At 45.4% G+C, this 18,939-nt stretch overlaps 1 protein-coding gene across 1 annotated transcript; it reads right to left on the reverse strand.

Moving 5' to 3' along the window:
* Positions 1 to 256: 256 nt before the first annotated feature.
* On the reverse strand, positions 257 to 18,362 carry ERFL (ETS repressor factor like). Its single transcript, XM_070950004.1, has 5 exons — positions 18,299 to 18,362; positions 6,146 to 6,380; positions 3,202 to 3,391; positions 2,128 to 2,251; positions 257 to 879 (listed from the first exon to the last, which is right to left on the reverse strand). Exons 1-5 carry the CDS (start codon positions 18,360 to 18,362, stop codon positions 257 to 259), a joined length of 1,236 nt encoding a protein of 411 aa, XP_070806105.1.
* Positions 18,363 to 18,939: the final 577 nt, after the last annotated feature.

Below are 18,939 nucleotides of genomic sequence, written 5' to 3' on the forward strand. Positions count from 1 at the left end.
TAAATTTTAAGTAGGGAGAGAATTCCAGCCTCGTTTGAAGGATTGGGGAAGGGGGTGATTGTATGGGGTGGGGTGGGGTGGGGTGGGGTTAGACTCAGTATATTCCTTGAATAGAACTTTCCTATAAAAATAGACATCGAGTGGACACAGAGGGGTGGGCTTAGTTGTTTCCTTTAACCTTGGTTTCGAATCAGGTGGGGTGGGGGGACCAGAGAGAAGCTCCTTGGGGGCCATCAAGCTCCTTGGGGGCTCGCTTTCAACTGCTTGCAAGAGCCTTCCCTTGCTTGATAAGAGCCAGGCCAACTCCCACCTCCCCATCTAGCTGACCGGGCCTTGCTCTGGCCGTCCGCTCGCCCTCCAGCCGCTTGTAATTGGGCACCTGGCTCTCTAAAGTCTCCAGGCTGTCGGGGCTGAAGTCACAGCCTTCGTTTTCCGAACTGCATTCACTCAAATCTGTGATTTCCAACTCGGAATCGGACGCTGGGTCCTCTTTGGCCCCTCGGGCCCCGGAAGGGCTGGATGGCCTGGTGCCTAGCAATTCCTTATTGCGAGCGCTCGGTCCGTGGACATCCCCACGGAGGGGCAGAGTTGTGCTATGGGTCGGGAGGCAGAGTCGGGGCACGGAGCTACCGGCCAGGGCTGTAGTTCTCTCGGGGTTCTCATTGGTCAGGAGGGAGATGGGTGTGGGAAGCTGGGCCAGGGAGCCAGACAAAGGGTTGGGGTAGAAATGAGGGGAATAGAGAGAGGTGGGCAGTTTGGAGCTGTTCAGGGGGAAAGTGCTGGACAGGTAAGGGTTAAAATTCCAAGGATATTCGGGAAAGGAGGCGTTCCGGCCATATGGGGTCAGCAAACTGGGAGGTTTCGTGTAGCTGGCCATACCTGTGGAGAGAAGGAAAGAGAGGTGAGCCGACACTCAGTGTTGAGACCAAGAATAGGATAAACATGGTTGAGATCGCATAATTTCCAATATAATATCAATATCCCTTGAAATCTATTGTGGAGCCAGTTTGGTCTTGTGGTCAAGGCCCCAGGTTAAAGAAAAAAACAGAGACTCTTGAGTTCCACTCCTATCTTAGCCATGAAAACCGGCTGGGTGACTTTGGACCAATCACCAGGTGACTGGGAGTTCTAGCCCGTTTTAGGCATGAAAGCCAGTTTAGGTGGCCCAATGAACAGGAATTTGAGAGTTCTAGTCTTACGTTAGGCATGAACGCCAACTAGGTGATTTGGGCCAGTCCCTCAGCCCAACCCACCTCCCGCACAGGGTTGTTGTGAAAATAGGAGGAGGAAGTTCTGTTGGATATGTTTGCCATCTTGAGTTATTTGTAAAAATAATAAAGACGGTATAAAAGGGAGGGAGGGAGGGAGGGAAGAAGGAAGGAAGGAAGGAAGGAAGGAAGGAAGGAAGGAAGGAAGGAAGGAAAAGAATGTAAGTGACAAGGAAGGAAGGAAAGAAGGAAGGAAGGAAAAGAATGTAAGAGACAAGGAAGGAAGGAAAAGAATAAGACAGAAGGAAGGAAGGGAAGGAAGGAAGGAAAGAAAAGAATGTAAGAGACAAGGGGGGAGGAAGGAAAAGAATGTAAGTGACAAGGAAGGAAGGAAGGAAGGAAGGAAGGAAGGAAGGAAGGAAGGAAGGAAGGAAGGAAGGAAAGGAGGAAGGAAAAGAATGTAAGAGACAGAAGGGAGGGAGGAAGGAAGGTAGGAAAAGAATAAGAGACGGAAGAAAGGAAAGGAAGGAAGGAAGGAAAAGAACGTAAGAGACAAGGAAGGAAGGAAGGAAAAGAATAAGACGGAAGGAAGGAAGGAAAGGAAGGAAGGAAAAGAATGTAAGTCAGAAGGAAGGGAGGGAGGGAGGGAAGCAGGCAGGAAGGAAGGAAGGAAGGAAGGAAGGAAGGAAGGAAGGAAGGAAGAAAAGAAGGAGGGAAGGAAGGAAAATGCCTTTTATATAAGCCTTTAGCCCAGAGGTCCTCAAACTTGGCAGCTTTAAGACTTGTGGATTTCAACTCCCAGAATTTCAATTTCAATTCTGGGAGTTGAAGTCCACAAGTCTTAAAGCTGCCAAGTCTGAGGACCTCTGCTTTAGCCCCTTGCTCCCCAGCCTAAACCCGCCCAGACACACACACTCACCTGATCCCAAGAATGGGAAGGCTGCATCCAGCCTCAGTTTCTCTGGTTCTGGCTGACGTTCAAAGAGTGGGGTGCGGCTGGAGGGATCCCCCAAGCGAGGGCTTGAGAAGAGGCTTTGCAAGGCCTGCAGAGAGCGAATCCAGCAGGTGAGAGTTGGGAGCAAAGCAGAGAGGGAAGGATTGGAGACAGTGAGAAAATCTTGAACACCTGTTGCTCACCTTCCTAGCAACAAGCACGTCTACTTCACATGTATGATTTTACCATGCTTTTTCACCATGGTTGTTAAACTGATCACTTCTTAAGTGAATCCCATGGTCATTAGATTCAGTTAAGGTAATCTTATTACCATAAAGTAGAATGAGCAAATCTGGTTGTGTAAGTCTGATAGGACCAATCTCCTGTCTGGATTCTTTTGTAACCCATGAAGTTAAGGAACATCCTTTCTATGTCTCTTTCACTTCCCATTATGCAGTTGCAAGGCTGTGCCTTCTCTTCTCTGACCATCCCTAAGCCAGGAGGATCTCCAACTTTGGCAACTTTAAAACTTTAGATTAGATTAACAGAGTTGGAAGGGACCTTGTAGGTCATCTAGTCCAACCCCCACTCCCATTTCTGACAGAGGGAAGTCCAGTCTCTTCTTGAAAGCCTCCAGGGATGAAGCTCCCACAACTTCTGAAGGCAACTTCTGTTCCATGGGTTGATTTCTCTGTCAGAAAATTTCTCCTTATTTCCAGGTTGAATCTCTCCTTGTTCAGTTTCCATCCATTATTCCTCAGTTTCCATCCATTATTCTTTTAGAAAATAGCTTGACCCCCTCCACTCTGTGGCAGCCTCTCAAATATTGGAAGACTGTTATCATGTCTCCCCTGGTCCTTCTCTTCACTAGACTAGCCATGCCCAGTTCCTGCAACCACGGAAGAGGAATTCTGGGAATTGAAGTCCACAAGTCTTCAAAGTTGCCAAGGTTGGAGACCTCTGCCCTAGGCCTCATTTCTCCCCACCTCCTCCCCACCGCCCCAAGGTCTTCCCCACATCCCTTTACATTCTAGCTCTGTTCCCTCTTGCTTGTCATACCTCGGTGGTCAGTGGGGTGCAGTCAGCTCCATGGTTGCTCCCGTTGAAAGGGTTCTGAGTGAGAAGAAACGGCGAGTTGGCAGCCATGTCCAAGAGCGGGTAATTCACCAAGACCACTTTGCTGAAGTTAAACTTGTAGGTGAAGCGTTTCCCTTTGGTCTTGTGGAGAATCCGCTTGTTGTAGTAATACCTGCAGAAAGAAGGGGAGTAGCTGCGTTAGCAGTTGGTGGACGGGATATCAATTCCTCATTCCGAAAGTAATCGCAGAATATGCTATGCGTCAAGGAGGTACTGGATGGGAGTGGCTTGCTCACAACAGGTCCATTCTGGGATTAAAACAACATGCCGGAATAAGTCAGTGGGCTTCTACTTAGCGTATTTTGCATCATCCATCTTGCATTTAATTAGGAGTAAAAAAAAAAAAGAGGAAAACAGAAGTCCTCAAATTACAGCCAGACTCCAAAAATGTTTAAACGTTTAACCTTCTTCTTAGCCATCATCAGGAAAGAAAAAAAGGAGAGAGGAGGAAGGGGAAGAAGAAGAAGAAGAAGAAGAAGAAGAAGAAGAAGAAGAAGAAGAAGAAGAAGAAGAAGAAGAAGAAGAAGAAGAAGAAGAAGAAGAAGAAGAAGAAGAAGAAGAAGAAGAAGAAGAAGAAGAAGAAGAAGAAGGAGAAATAATAAAATTTAAGACTTGGGAAACTCCATTCTGCATTGTCCAACAGCAGATTTCAAAATATGCAAGGCAATTGATTTGGAGTCTTGAAAATCACTTCTAAAGCTGATTCGGGATCCCTCTTGTGGAGCGATGAGAAATTCCTACCCACTTCCCTCTCCCTCATCCTCTAATCAAAATCATTCAACCCTGATTCAAGCTAAGAGTTTGGGGTAGGATAAGGCAAAACCCAAAAGATAAAAACATTTTCTAATACCAATTACCAAAGCGCTGCATTTATTGAATTAAAATGATTTGATCCATATTTGCACGCATGTAACAGCGATAGACAAGCTGCCTTTTAAAAATTCACACCGAATGCCGTGTCTAAATTCTATAGAGACGATCGCTAAAATAAACCGTAGAAGCTTAGATCCTTTTTTTTTCTTTCAGCAACAATTTAGCCACATGGGGGAAAACACCAACTAAATAGAACTGGTTGGCATTCTTTTGGAAAGGAGATTAAATCACTTTTTTTTTTCTTGCAGTTCAATGCCCCCTACTGGTATTTTTGGAGGAATCAACATGGATTTGTAATAAAACGCCCCCTAGCAAGCTATAGTGTATTGCCACCAAGTTCCCTTTTAATCTGTGCTTGCAACATATCTCTTGAGTTTCTCCTGTGGGGTTACGAAGGGCTGTCTTTAGAATTTATTTACTGGGCAAAAGCAGTGCTGAATTCCCAGGCTGAGTTAATAGGAAGTGTCAATAGCGCTTAGCTCCTCATAAATATTAATTAGGGAAGAAGAATCTCAAGCGGCCAGAGAGATGCAGTTAATTAATAAGCGATAACAAATATTGCTGTCGATCAATTACGGAGAAGGTAACCGCGGAGCTCGTGCGGGGTTTTATCATGCACTTTGAAGAGGTAGAAGAAAGCTGAGAGTTTGGGGGGGGGGTTTTGACACCTGAGAAGGACTATGCTGTTCATGATATGACAGGATGATAAACTGATATTACAGGTAACAGTAATATTTGGCAGGATTGCTGTTACATCACGGAAGTTTTCCTAATTAATCATAAGAGTTTTGGTAGGCCGCTTAATTAATCAAAAGTGCTTATAAATACGCCAACCGTTCTCCGAAGGCCCCCCCCACCCCAAATTTAATAATTCTATGGCTTCTTTGGCATTAGATGATGAATGAGCCTTATGCAAACCCCTTTAAAATGCCACAGATCATCCTTCATACCAAGAAAATTCCTCTTATGAAGATGGCAGTCACCAGCTAAACTTTTTTTGGAAAAATAAAGTACTTTTCAAAGACTATTTTTTTTTAAAAAAAAATAATAATCGGTTAAACATTCAGGCACTGGAAGTTGGCATTAATATAGAGTAGTGGCCAAAATTGTGGAAACCTTTTGGGAAAAGTGTATTTTCTAAAACTAGCTAATAACACCACTTTTTTTTTGGAGTTAGCACAGTGGTGGGATTCAAAAAATTTTACTACCGATTCCGTGGGCGTGGCTTGGTGGGCATGGCAGGGGAAGGTGACTGCAAAATGCCCATTTCCTCCCGATCAGCTAGGACTCGGGAGGCAGAGAATTGTTCTGCCCCAGCTCCGGATTTCCGAGGATATTGACACACACCAACGGTCCTTATCAAATTTATTAAGTAACAAGAATAAAAAAAAACCAGCAAAGGTTGGCAACCAGCCCAGAAAACAAGATATGATAAACCAAAATACTCTGATAATAATACAAGTTGTTTCCAGCAAGAACGCACTAGCTGTGTGCAACTTAAATAGGCTAAGGGAGTGGCCAATTATCCTCAAGCCCTACTCTCGAGTAGACCTCCTCCTCCTCCTGAGTAGCCACTCCTGCCTTTTGGCAGCCCTGCATGCCCGAGCATTGAGGAGAGGCTCCTCCACTTCGCTCTCTCCACTGGAAGGAGCCTCTGGAGGTTCTGAAGGCCCTGGCTGAGTCTCTGCCTCTGGCATCACATCCTTTTCAGCCTCCTCGCTGTCCGATGTGAGCACTGGCTGTGCAGGCTGCTGGCACGACACCACACCAGCCTCCTCTTCATCGGGATCAGCCACGATCCGCGCAGGCCTCTGGTGGGCCACAACAAGAATAGATGGAGGCGGGGCCAGTCAGAAGTGGTATTTACCGGTTCTCTGAACTACTCAAAATTTCCACTACCGGTTCTCCAGAACTGGTCAGAACCTGCTGAAACCCACCTCTGATTCCCAGATGCTAACATGAGCCAAAATCTCTGTCTTCCCTCATGTCTCACCTTAGAGCCCGGCTCAGCTTGTCGTAGTTCATATGGGGCTTACATTTACGAATACCCCATAGTCGGGCCACTTCATCTGGATCCTTGATGACAAACTCGCCATAATCTCCTTGCCAAGCGATGACGTTCTGGTATTCTTCCTTTTGCAGCAGCTCCAGGATAAAATGCCAGAGTTGGATCTGACGGGAACCAGGACTCGACTCGGGTTTATAGGCCCAGTCAGGGAAAGCAAAACCTGCCCAGGAAAAAAAAAAAAAATAACGGTGTGCCCAGACAACACACTGTGCAGATAGATATGGAACTTTTTATGTTTATTAAAAAAATGTATCAATAAAACATATATTCAAAAATAATAATAATTGATTGATTGTAGGTCACAAGTCTTAACTACCAGTAGCTCATCTTACTGCATTTATCTTTTTAAAAAATCCTATTATTCCATATATAAAGACTTTTTTTTTACATTTTTAGGTTCACTTGCTCGCTTTCATCTGCACAATACTCTTATACAGGGGTGGGCAAATATGGCCCCTTTATGACCTGTGGACTTCAACTCCCAGAATTCCTGAGCCAGCTTGGCTCTACCAGGCCCACCAGTAATCTTTTTGCCGTTCCGTGTCAAAAGGGGGGGGGACTGTGGGAGGGGTCGCGTACGCATGTGGGGGAGTACGGGGGGGACATTGAATTATGGGTGTAGGCATGCGCGCATGCGACCCTACTACAGTCCTCCCCACTTTTGGCAAAAAGGTTAGCCATCACTGCTCTATGCTCTCCAAATCACAATAGTGTCTGTGTGTGTGTGTGTGTGTGTGTGTGTGAGAGAGAGAGAGAGAGAGAGAGAGAGAGAGAGAGAGAGAGAGAGAGAGAGAGAGAGAGAATACGTGCACATTCTTTGTTCTGACAAACTTGGGTTTTCCCAAGAGAGTTAATTGATGTCCACGCTCCCGTTCCACGAAGTTCCGAGGTTTGGTCTTTAAAGGTTCACAAAATAAAACAAGAGCCCTCTTTTAGAGTTGTCGAATTGTCTATTTCCTTCTGTGCTCTCTGCTGGTAGAACCTTATTTCCAGGAAATGGGTCCATCATACAAGGTTTCTCAACCTTGCCAGTTTTAAGAATCGCGGACTCTAACGTCCCGAACACAATTCTGCCGTGGGCTTTCATAACCACCTTGACCCGGTGTTTAAACAAAAGGCCTCTCTAGGGTGCTGGGATAGGCAATTCGGTCACCTCTGCTTCCACCCCTCCATCCGCATTAATCACAGCTAAAAAGCTGGCTCCAGCTCAGGAGAGGACAGACCTTCAAAGCAGAAGGTACCTGATCTCTCCGGTGCAGGCGAGGTCAAGCTGGCCTCCTCCGATCTGTGCCTCTATCTAGGAATCTGTCATTAACAGGCCTAATGAACTGCTGATCGATGCCTTGATTTTTCAGTTACACGATGCACCTTTGGCACCCCTGCAGTAAATTGCATTCGCCTTCCCCAAGGCCCCTCTACTAGACATCAGGCAAATGCCATGGCTCGCCAAGTGTGAGATAGGTCTTTCTCCAGAGAGGTTCTTTGCTCGTTGGAAAAATCTCCGGGCCCCCCTTCCCAGTTTAGTTTTTTATGCCTAGCTCAGACATCGGAGGCAGGGGTGGGCTTCAAAAATTTTAGCAAGGGGTTCTCTGCCTGGTTGCTAGGTGGACGTAGTCTAGTCGGCCTCCTGCACCACGGCAGCGGCGGTGGGCGTTTTTGCCCTCCCCGGGCTCCGGAGGCTTTTCTTGAGCCTCTGGGAGGGCGAAAACAGCCTCCCCAGGTTTCGGAGGCCTGTTTTTCACCCTCCCTGAGCCTCCGCACACACCCTGCATTTACCTGCATCCAAAACAGGCCGCGTGGGAGATTTCTGGGAGGGGCGTGATGGGTTGGGCGGGGCCAGCCAGGAGTGGGATTTGGGGGTGCACAGAATCTTAGCTAGAGGTTCTCCCAAACCTCTGCAAACCCCCAGCAGCCCGTCCAATCAGAGGCTCCGTGGGTAGACGAGAAATATGGGGAGTCCTCAATGTACAACCACAACTGAGCCCAATGTTTTCTGTTGTTAAACGAGACAGTGAGTTTTGCTCTTCTCTTGAAGAATTTCCCAGCTAGCCATGTTCAGCTGTCGGCTGAGAACAATGTAAATCCTTCTCTTTTTGCTTTCTCTCTAAAAGCAAGATTTCCTAACGCTGGCAACTTTAAGACGCATGGACTACAACTCCCAGAGTCCCCAGCCAGCAGAGCCAGCAAACGAATGGTCAAGGACTACCTCTAATGGAGGGAAGCCCATGCATTACTAATCTCTTTTAATCAGCCCCATTACTGAAAACGAGAAGTAGCTATAACAATCCTGCAGCCATTTTTACCTCACATCTCCATTTTTTTTTTAAAAAAAAAAGTGGCACCCAGCCCAGTTTTATTTTTAAATCAAAGCTGGCATTTTATGGGGAGGCCAGGAAACACATATTCAATAAAGAGCAAAGCTTAAGGTTTCGCCTTAACACACATACACAGCAATAACACAAAGGATTTTTTGGGATAGACGAAGAAAAATGTAATGTTCATAACATAAAAAACTGATTAGATCCCATATATCCTAACAAAATGGGCCAAGTATATTTTGACTTCAGAACCTTCTTGTGGGGAATATTTGCAATATAACAAGCAACTGTGACTTTTCCAATAAAACCTTACGTGGAGACAGTTCCCCAGATATGCTATTGCTACCTGCCCTGGAGATCGTATTTTTATCTATTTATTTCTTAAAGTTATATGTCTCCCCAAGAAACACATTACAAGTAGTCCTTGACTTATGACCACAACTGAGCCCCAAATTTTTGTTGACACATTGATTAAGTGAATGTTGACCCATTTTACGATTTTTTGGAGCCACCGTTGTTAAGTGAATCACTGCAGTTGATTCACTTAACGTTACGTGAGTCACTTCACAACCACGTTCCGTGAATCACTTAACGTTAGTAACGTGATTGTTAAGTGAATCTGGCTTCCCCCACTGACTTTGCTTGTCAGAAGGTCGCAAAAGGGAAACGCGTGACCCTGGGATGCTGCAACCGTCATAAATATGAGTCAGTTGCCGAGCATCCAAATTTTGATCAAGTGATTATGGGGATACTGTAGCAATCAGGTGAAAAATAGTCGCAAGTCGCTTTTTTCAGTGCCGTTGTAACTTTGAATGGTCACTAAATGAACTGTTGTAAATTGAGGACTACCTACTGTGCAACAATAACCAATTCTCTGCTTCATTTATGTATTAGCATAAGCTAAAGCTCAATACACCCCTCCATCTTTGGCTGTGAATATCAGGGAGGTCCACCAATTAAGGTCAAAACATTCAAAATGGCGCCCCCAACTCAGCCTTCAGTGGAGAGCAGCTTCCAAGAACCAGATGTAATATGATACAAGTGGGTTACAACACTGAGAAGGAGCAGAGTGACCTGGTTTTAAAAGCTTCAAAGGTTTTTTTTTTATCTTTTCCTTTCTTGATTCGGCTTTCCTAATTTTTAATTAAAGGTTGCTCTGAGCAATGTATAAAAACGTTGAGGAGTCATCTGGCACAGTGATGGCAAACCTATGACACGCATGTCAAAGGTGACACACCAGTGTTCTCCAAAACCTGACAAGAACTATTTTTGAAAGCACGCCCTGTTTCTGAATGATTTTTGGAGGTTGTGGAGGCCACACAAGAATAGGGTGAGGCTCATGTGGCCTCCAGACCCTACAGAAATCTGTGAGAAGAAGGCCTATTTTCATGTGGTTTTTGGAGATTGCAGAGGCCATGGAAGAGCATTCTGGTTAAGGCAAGTTTAGGCACCAGACCAGAAAATGGGAGACAGGGAGTTCTAGTTCCACCTTATCCATGAAAGCCAGCTAGGCAACTCTGTGCCAATCATGAGGAGAAGGTGAGTTCTAGTCCCACCTTATCCATGAAAGCCAGCTAGGCAACTCTGTGCCAATCATGAGGAGAAGGTGAGTTCTAGTCCCACCTTAAGCATGAAAGCTGGTTGGGTGTCTTTGGGCCAATCACCAGGAGATGGTGAGTTCTAGTCCCACCTTAAGCATGAAAGCTGCTTGGGTGTCTTTGGACCAATCATCAGGAAACTATGAGTTCTAGTCCCACCTTAGGCATCAATGCTGGTTGGGTATCTTTGGGCCAATCACCAGGAGATGGTGAGTTCTAGTCCCACCTTAGGCATCAATGCTGGTTGGGTGTTTTTGGGCCAATCACCAGGAGATGGTGAGTTCTAGTCCCACCTTATGCATCAATGCTGGTTGGGTGTTTTTGGGCCAATCACCAGGAGATGGTGAGTTCTAGTCCCACCTTATGCATGAAAGCTGGTTGGGTGTCTTTGGGCCAATCACCAGGAAACTATGAGTTCTAGTCCCGCCTTAGGCATCAATGCTGGTTGGGTGTTTTTGGGGCAAACACCAGGAGATGGTGAGTTCTAGTCCCACCTTAAGCATAAAAGCTGCTTGAGTGTCTTTGGGCCAATCACTAGGAAACTATGAGTTCTAGTCCCACCTTAGGCATCAATGCTGGTTGGGTGTTTTTGGGCCAATCACCAGGAGATGGTGAGTTCTAGTCCCACCTTAAGCATAAAAGCTGCTTGAGTGTCTTTGGGCCAATCACTAGGAAACTATGAGTTCTAGTCCCGCCTTAGGCATCAATGCTGGTTGGGTGTTTTTGGGCCAATCACCAGGAGATGGTGAGTTCTAGTCCCACCTTAGGCATCAATGCTGGTTGGATGTCTTTGGGCCAATCACCAGGAAACTATGAGTTCTAGTTCCACCTTAGGCATCAATGCTGGTTGGGTGTCTTTGGGCCAATCACCAGGAGATGGTGAGTTCTAGTCCCACCTTAAGCATGAAAGCTGGTTGGGCGTCTTTGCACCAATCACCAGGAAACTATGAGTTCTAGTCCCACCTTAGGCATCAATGCTGGTTGGGTGTTTTTGGGCCAATCACCAGGAGATGGTGAGTTCTAGTCCCACCTTAGGCATCAATGCTGGTTGGATGTCTTTGGGCCAATCATCAGGAAACTGTGAGTTCAACTCCCGCCTTAGGCCTGAAAACCATATGAGTGACTTTGGGCCAGTCACTCCCTTTTAGACTAACCCACCTCACAAGGTTGTTGTTGTGGGGAAAATAGGAGGGGGTGTTGAATAGGTTCCCTCTGTCTTGAGTTATTTGTAAAAATAACAAAGGCGGGATATAAATAAACAAAAAAAGAATATATAAATTGCCTGAACCTTCTCCAAGAATGAAGGTCTCGTGTGACCTGGAGCCCCCTCAGAGAGGCTGCAAGACCTGCCATCTGAAAGAGAAGCACCGCCTGAAGGTAGGATTTTGGGGAGCGCTGGGCCGTGGGTAAAAATGGTGCCTTGAGAAATTCTGCATGGTGGCCTTTTTGAGTGACAGGGCTGATGCCAGGGCTGAAGTCTCCTGTGTTTTCTAGGCCAGCCTCTTAACCACTACACCAAATACAACTTTTCATTGTGCAGCTGATCTAAGATCCTATACTTCACACTTGGAATAATGCATTCAGTTTTGGTTGCCATGATGTAAAAAAGATGTGGAGACTCTAGAAAGAGTGCAGAGAAGAGCAAGAGAGATGATTAGGGGACTGGAGGCTAAAACATATGAAGAACGGTTGCAGGAACTGGGTATGTCTAGTCTGATGAAAAGAAGGACTAAGGGAGACATGATAGCAGTCTTCCAATATCTCAGGACCTGCCACAAAGAAGAGGGAGTCAAGCTCTTCTCCAAAGCACCTGAGGGCAGGACAAGAAGCAACGGATGGAAACTAATCAAGGAGAGAAGCAACTTAGAACTAAGGAGAAATTTCCTGACAGTTGGAACAATTAACCAGTGGAACAACTTGCCTCCAGAGGTTGTGAAGCTCCAAAACTGGAAGTTTTTAAGAAAATGTTGGATAACCATTTGTCTGAAGTGGTGTAGGGTTTCCTGCCTAGGCAGGGGGTTGGATTAGAAGACCTCCAAGGTCTTTTCCAACTCTGTTATTCTGTTATTCTAACCCTAAACCAGCCTTCTTGAAGTCCAGTGAATAGATCTGTACCAATCTTCCAAATCTAGCAATAGTGTTGCATAAAAATGTGGTGATATCAGCTGATTTATTTTGGGCTTCTTTCTTAATGATCCCTGAGGGAGGAAATCCACTTTTTCTACAGCTGCTGCAGGATGTGTAAATGGTTTAATTAAGCTCTGACTTGTTCTTCCTTCTATTTCCCATCAACCCACTCCTGAAATTTGGATTTTTGCCTCCATACAAATCAAGTGTACAACAGTATAGCCCAACGCCAGAATCTTTATCAATATGTCCATTAATTTTCTTGGCAACTGCAGGGAACAGGTAATCTTTTGCTTACACCTGTCCCTGTGGCCTCCGTAATCAAAATGTGGATGCTAACTTAAACAGGCTGTTTGGTTTTTTGTTAAAAATTGAATTGGAATTCTGGGAGTTGAATTTTCCACATCCACGCTAAAGCTGAGAAACCCTGCTCCACCCTATTCATCACACTTGATTTTATTTAGTAAGTTTTGCCTTAATTAACCGTAAATATCTAGATCCATTGGCTGTAACAAGAACTAATTTGTTCTGTGCATTTAAAAAAAATGCACAAATTGTTTGAGTTAGTTAAACCCAAAGCGGCCTTGATTTAAATTTTATGTCAAGCAAATCGAGCAGCAAGCTAAACCAATACGGGTAGTCCTCAACGTACGACCACAATTGAGCCCCAAATTTCTGCTAAGCCAGACAGTTGTTAAATGAAGTTTGCCCCATTTTACGACCTTCCTTGTTAACTGAATCATTGCAGCTAAGTTAGTAACGTGGTTGTTAAGTGAATCTGGTTTCCCCATTGACCGCTTGTTAGAGGGTCGCAAAAAGGGATAATGTGACCCTGGGACTGCAACCACCGTCATAAGTATGAATCAGTTGCCAAGCGTCTGAATTTTGATCATGTGACCATGGGGATGTTGCAATAGCGGTAAGTCTGAAAAATGGTCATAATTCCCTTTTTTTCAGTGCCATTGTAATTTCGAAGAGTCACTAAAAGAACTGTTATAAATTGAGGACTAACTGTATGCCCCGTGGAACAAAAAGAGCAGATGCTTCAAGGAAACCCAGCAAGGAGGTGCAAGCACTTACGCACCTTCATAACTGGGACTTCCCATTTGCAAAGGAGAACCAGTAATATTCACATAGTCCTCAACTTATGACCACAATTGGAACCAGAGCTTCTTTCGCTAAGCAAGGGGGTTATTAAGTGACTGGTTTTTAAATTCTTGTTGTTCAGTGTTCTGAAGTGTATCACTGCAGTTGTTAAGTGAAGCACATGGTCATTAAATGAATCCAGCTCTCTCCCCCCCACCCCAATTGACTTTGCTTGTTGGAAGCCAGTTGGGTGATCACAGAATCCTGGCATGCTGCAACCATCATAAATACATGCTTGTTTGTCAGGCACCCAAATCTTAATCATACGACTGTGGGAATGCTGGGACGGTTCCAAGCGCAAGGATTGGAGTTAAGTCACTTTTTTCAGGGATGTTGTAATTTATACAGTAGTGTCATAAATTACCCAGAATTACTAGGAAGTGGGTGAACAGCCCGGAAATACATAAATAAGAGAAGGAGATTCTTTTCCTTCTCATTCTAGAATACTAAATATCGTGCCAAGCAGAGTCTGTCGGGGAGGGATTGATCAAAGTCAAGATGGCAGTCAAAATTATGTGATCAAAGCCCCCCACTTTTTTTTACATGGGGGGACAGTGCAGGAGAAGAGCAGGTTGAGCTGATGGCAGAGTTAAGTAAGTCATCAGCCTCGAATCCTTAAGTTGCCACAAACAAATCCAACCTCTCCTGAATTCCGCTGTCCTTTATTTGGCGCCAATTTAATACTGAACCTTAGTGGACTAGATCAGGGGTGGGCAACTGTGGCCCTTTTGCAACCTGTGGACTTCAACTCCCAGAATTCCTGAGACAGCCAAGCTGGCTCAGGAATTCTGGGAGTTGAAGTCCACAGGTCATAAAGGGGCTGTCAAGCTTCGTTGTTATCTCCAAATAAATGAATTTCCAAACGCCCGATCTTTGAGGAAATTTTTCTCTTTATTGAGCATAACGAACTGACCCTGACTCAATACTCAGTTAGCACTGAACTTTGCCCCCCCCCCCAAAAAACCCTCTCTTTCCGGTTCCCAATTCTCTGCGTCTCATTGGCCATCTTCCAAGTCACTCTTCTCATCCCATCTCCGTCAGTTCACAGGAATGTCCCCCTCCCATCCCATCTCCGTGGAGACAGTTCTTCAGGGGAATTAAGTAGGTAAAAGTTCAAGCCTCTCCTCTCCGTCCTTATGGCAGCTTGGAAGCTGACGGGGGCCATATTTGCCCATCCCTGGACTAGATTCTTGTGTAAAGGAAAGGCTTGAGCCATAACTCTTCTGAACTGCAACCTAACGCATCTTTTGCGCCCGACAGGCAGGGCTTCCATGCCGTGGTTGCGGCTGCCATTTTGACTCTCTCAACCTCCTTTTTACAGACATCCTCCTCGGCCAAAAGGAAACCAAGCGAACCCTGTTCTCCCTTCCTATTTCAACGCAGGCCGCGAAGGGTCCTCTTTTGACTATCTTGCTATTATTTCAGTCTTTGCCAAAAAGAAAAGAAAGAAAAAGATTGAAGCAGCTGGCTAATGAAACATACAGGATTCGCTCCTCAGAGGCCAAGCCAGGGAAAGGCAGCCCCGGGTTAAAAACAGCTGCCTTTGATTGTCGCAATTGCCCCCAGCTTTCAGCTTGGAGCTATCAACTTCACAGCTATCTAGATTCCTGAGGGAGCCACCGCTTGGAGGGAAAGGGTGCAATTAATAGCTGTTTGAAACGAGGGGGTGGGAAATGTTTGTCTATTGCTAACTGGCAGACGGCAACAGCACAATCAGCAAAGGCACCGTGACAATTTCTCGGCAAGTCACTCGGTTGTGATCTGAGCAGCGTTTCCTTCTCTTGTTCCGCACCAGGACGGACTTGCCAATTTTATTCATTTATATTTATTTATTTATTTATTGGCAATAGAGCTGGAATCTTTTCCACAATTTTCTCTTTGCTAAAATGTTCCCAGATGGTGGAAATATTTTGTTAAAGGTTTACTAGATATGTGATACATGCTTTGGACTTCCAGTCCGAGAAGCAAAGTGTGGCAGAGAAATATTTTAAAGAAATAATTCTCAGCAGCCGGCATCCATTCAATGTCCAGCTGGGCACCAAATTTGCATTTTTTTCCCCCTTCTTCATCCGAATCAACTTTTTAAAATGTCACCCAGGCTGGGTTTCCTCCAGTGTGAGAGAGATCACACTCCCAATACGATACCAGCTTTTCTTCCTGGAAAACTTTTATTTTCCAATGCTTATTAAAATCACAATATTTTAGATAATTTGGGGAAAGAGATGGCTTTATTTTACTGCATTAGAAAAGGAAGTAATATTTTCTGAGTGTGTCTGCTGACTTTTTCTTATTAATTATAATGGTTTAATAATTGCTACTTTTGCCTGGACATGCTTTCATTTTGGTGAAGAAAAGTGAGGCCCTGTCTTTTAAATCACTTAATCAGTAAATAAAAAGTGCAGGATGAGATTTAGGTTTAGTTATACACTTAGTTATATAGGTTGATCTGTGAAAACAACAGGACTGAATGCGCCAGTATTTGATATTTTTGTATATTTGATGTTTTAAAATACCGACGTGCAAAACGAGTGGCATTTGGAGAGTTGGCATGCGGGTTTGGGTGTTATGGAGAAAACTGATAGCTGTCCTGGTTTCATATTTCCTTCCTAAAAATATTAAGAAATGCCAAGTGTTCCAAAGCATGTGTGTTTGCATGTATGAATATATAATGAAATAGATTTTATATTTATGTAATAATTCTTTTTAATATTCAAAGCTGAAATCCCAAAAAACAATTTTGCATTCTCAATTTCATGGTGACAATTCAAAAAAAAAAAAAAATACGGCAGGTATCCGAGGATACCTTTTGGTTGCTTGTCAGACGGTCGCAAAAGGGGATCGCGTGACACTGGGATGCTGCACTGGTCACAATTATGAACTAGTGGCCAAGTATCACAATCATGGGGAGGCTGCAAAAACTGTAACTGAAAAATGCTCCCAAGTCACTTTTTTTCAGTGCCGTTGTAACTTTGGTCACTAAGTGAGCTGTCGTAAGTCAAGGGCTACCTGTAAACCATTGCTAAGCAGTTGTATTTTGCATCCGCCCAGCTGCACTCCGAAGGGCCAAGCATCTGACTTTGGATCGCATGACCATGGGGATGCCGCAAAGGTCATAACTGTGAAAAACGGGCATAAGTCACTTTTTTCCAGTGCTGTTGTAACATTGAAGAATCACTAAATGAACTGTTGTAAGTCGAGGTGTATCTGCATCTCAACAGAACAATTGACCTCCTCTCTTGTTTTAACTACAGACATACCTTCCCTTAAACCAACACTATCCATCATCATTTTTTAACAACCCCTTAATCCCTTGCTGGGTGGAGTCTGAGCAACTGAATGGAGCTGAGTGTTTATGGCCGGATACCCTTCCTGTGGCCAATGCGGAGTTCTGTTCAGCAGATATATTCTCATTCTGCCACCGATAACCTCCCACCGGCCAATACGCGCCCACAGAGAGGGCCTCCTCAGGGTGCCGTCGGTCAGGCAATGTCGGCTGGTAACCCCCCGAGGAAGAGCCTTCTCTGTAGGGGCACTCACCCTCTGGAATGAGCTACCCCCAGGGATACGACTGATCCCGGACCTCCGGACCTTCCGCCAGGCCCTGAAGACTTTTTTATTTCAGCAAGCCGGGCTGGGTTAAAAATCTTTTAATTGGGGAATTTTATGGGTAAGGGGTTTTAAATTGGGGAAGCCAAAGATAAATTTAATTTCGTTTTTATAGTATTTTAATGTTTGTATTGTGTGTTTTTTAATTTTGGCTGTTCACCGCCCCGAGTCCTTCGGGAGAGGGGGCGGTATAAAAATTAAATAAATAAATAAATAAATAAATAAATAAATAAATAAATAAATAAATAAATAAATAAATAAATAAATAAATCCTGCCCAGAGAGCGAAATATCTGCCTCTACCTAGGATCGAACTCACAAAACCTCCTGATTGTGAGGCGACTTTAAACCAACCCCCTGATTGCATTTATACGGAACAGTCGCTAAACGTTGTACGTTGAGGACTACCTGTATCTAGGTGGTCTGCCTGGGTTCAGGCCGCGTGCTTAGCCAAATGGAGTTGTTGCCCTTGGCCAAATGTTCTGACTAAGGTTACTTTGAACCATGTTAGCTTTTAAGAGTTCTGGGTTAGCTATTTGTGAACCCTAAGCCTTTTGGTTCCAGGCTGAGGGTCTTACGCTGGCCCAGTTTAGGAGTTTGTTCAGTAAACAGGTTGAGCCTGCTGTGTGACAGCCAGGACCTGTTGGAAGTCTAGCCTTTTTTTTTTTTTAATTTGATTTATATGCCGCCCTTCTCCGGAGACTCAGGGCGGCTTACAATGCGTTAAGCAATAGCCTTCATCCTTTTGTATATTTTTGTATAGCTGACTTTGTATAAAAATATACAAAAGTATGAAGGCTATTGCTTAACGCATTGTAAACTGCCCAGAGTCTCCGGAGAAGGGCGGCATATAAAAATAAATAAATAAATAAAAAATATTTTTATACAAAGTCAGCTTATTGCCCCCACAAACTGGGTCCTCAATTTACCTACCTTAGAAAGGATGGAAGGCTGAGTCAACCTTGAGCCTGGTGAGATTCGTACTTACAGTAATTGCAGACAGCTGGTGTTAATCACAATACTATTAAGGCTGCTGAGCCACCAGCCTTAATGGCAAAGGCAGTTTCCTCGCTGGTAAACCAGGCACAGCTAGACATCCAGGTGATTAGGGAGAGCCAGGCACAGCTAGAATCACCCAGGTGATTCAGGGGACGGGGGGGGGGGGGTAAGCGCCCACTGCCCACTGCTGAGTCCTTGGCTCCCGGATGAACTCCCCCCACCCGGGGGGGTGGGGGGGTTTAGGGGATCTCCGGTCGTGTCTCCATCCCGAGGGTCCTGATTTACCTGGTGTCCAGAGAGCCGGCACGGGCGAGGTGAGCAGCAGATCGGAGACGCAGTTACAGTCCATAGCGAGGGAGGCTTCTATCTGCAGGAAGGGGACACAGGAGAAAGAGAGAGAGAGAAAGCGCAATGAGGAAGGGTCTCCGGCGGCGCGATTTGACACGAGAAGGAAAAAGGAGAGGAAGCCGTGGCGTGGGAATCCACCTCTCCTCCTCCCTGACCTGCTTGGGATGGAAGCGAAAGAGAGAAGGTGCTGCGGATTTCCAGCGCGGGGTGGGTCCTGGGTGGGTGGGTGTCCCGGGTCTCTTCCCCACTGGTAGGAAATTGGCGTCTCGGGGAGATGGCTGAGTTGGCCGCGGGTGGGGAGGGGAGCCCCCCACCCCCCACCCCCAATTGGAGCTTCAAATCCTGGCCCGGCGGAGTTGAACTCCACGCTTCCACGCAAAAAGTCTTGCCGCGCAATCTGGGGCTGGAAAAAGGCCCCTCTGCGCCTTTTGGGGGGTGGGGGTGGAAGTGGGGAGGAGGCCAACCCATGCATAAAAGCCAAAAAGCATCTGTGCCTCTTTTTTTTTGCTTCTTGCTGCTCTTTTTGGAAGGAGGGGAGGCTACTGCTTGCCGGCCCCACTCCCTCAGCCGGGTAAAAG

This window comes from Pituophis catenifer, unplaced genomic scaffold (assembly GCF_029215685.1).
Source record: "Pituophis catenifer annectens isolate HBS135680 unplaced genomic scaffold, rPitCat1.0.hap2 SCAF_9, whole genome shotgun sequence".
Classification (NCBI taxonomy): Eukaryota; Metazoa; Chordata; class Lepidosauria; order Squamata; family Colubridae; genus Pituophis; species Pituophis catenifer.

Bases quoted from the DNA above. Each gene is read 5' to 3' on its own strand.
- ERFL (XM_070950004.1), bottom strand. From the start codon at position 18,362: ATGGACTGTAACTGCGTCTCCGATCTGCTGCTCACCTCGCCCGTGCCG. The intron at 6,381-18,298 runs GTAAATCAGGAC...TTTCCTGGGCAG, and splicing joins GCCGGCTCTCTGGACACCAG to GTTTTGCTTTCCCTGACTGG. The intron at 3,392-6,145 runs GTGAGACATGAG...TTCTTTCTGCAG, and splicing joins AAGCTGAGCCGGGCTCTAAG to GTATTACTACAACAAGCGGA.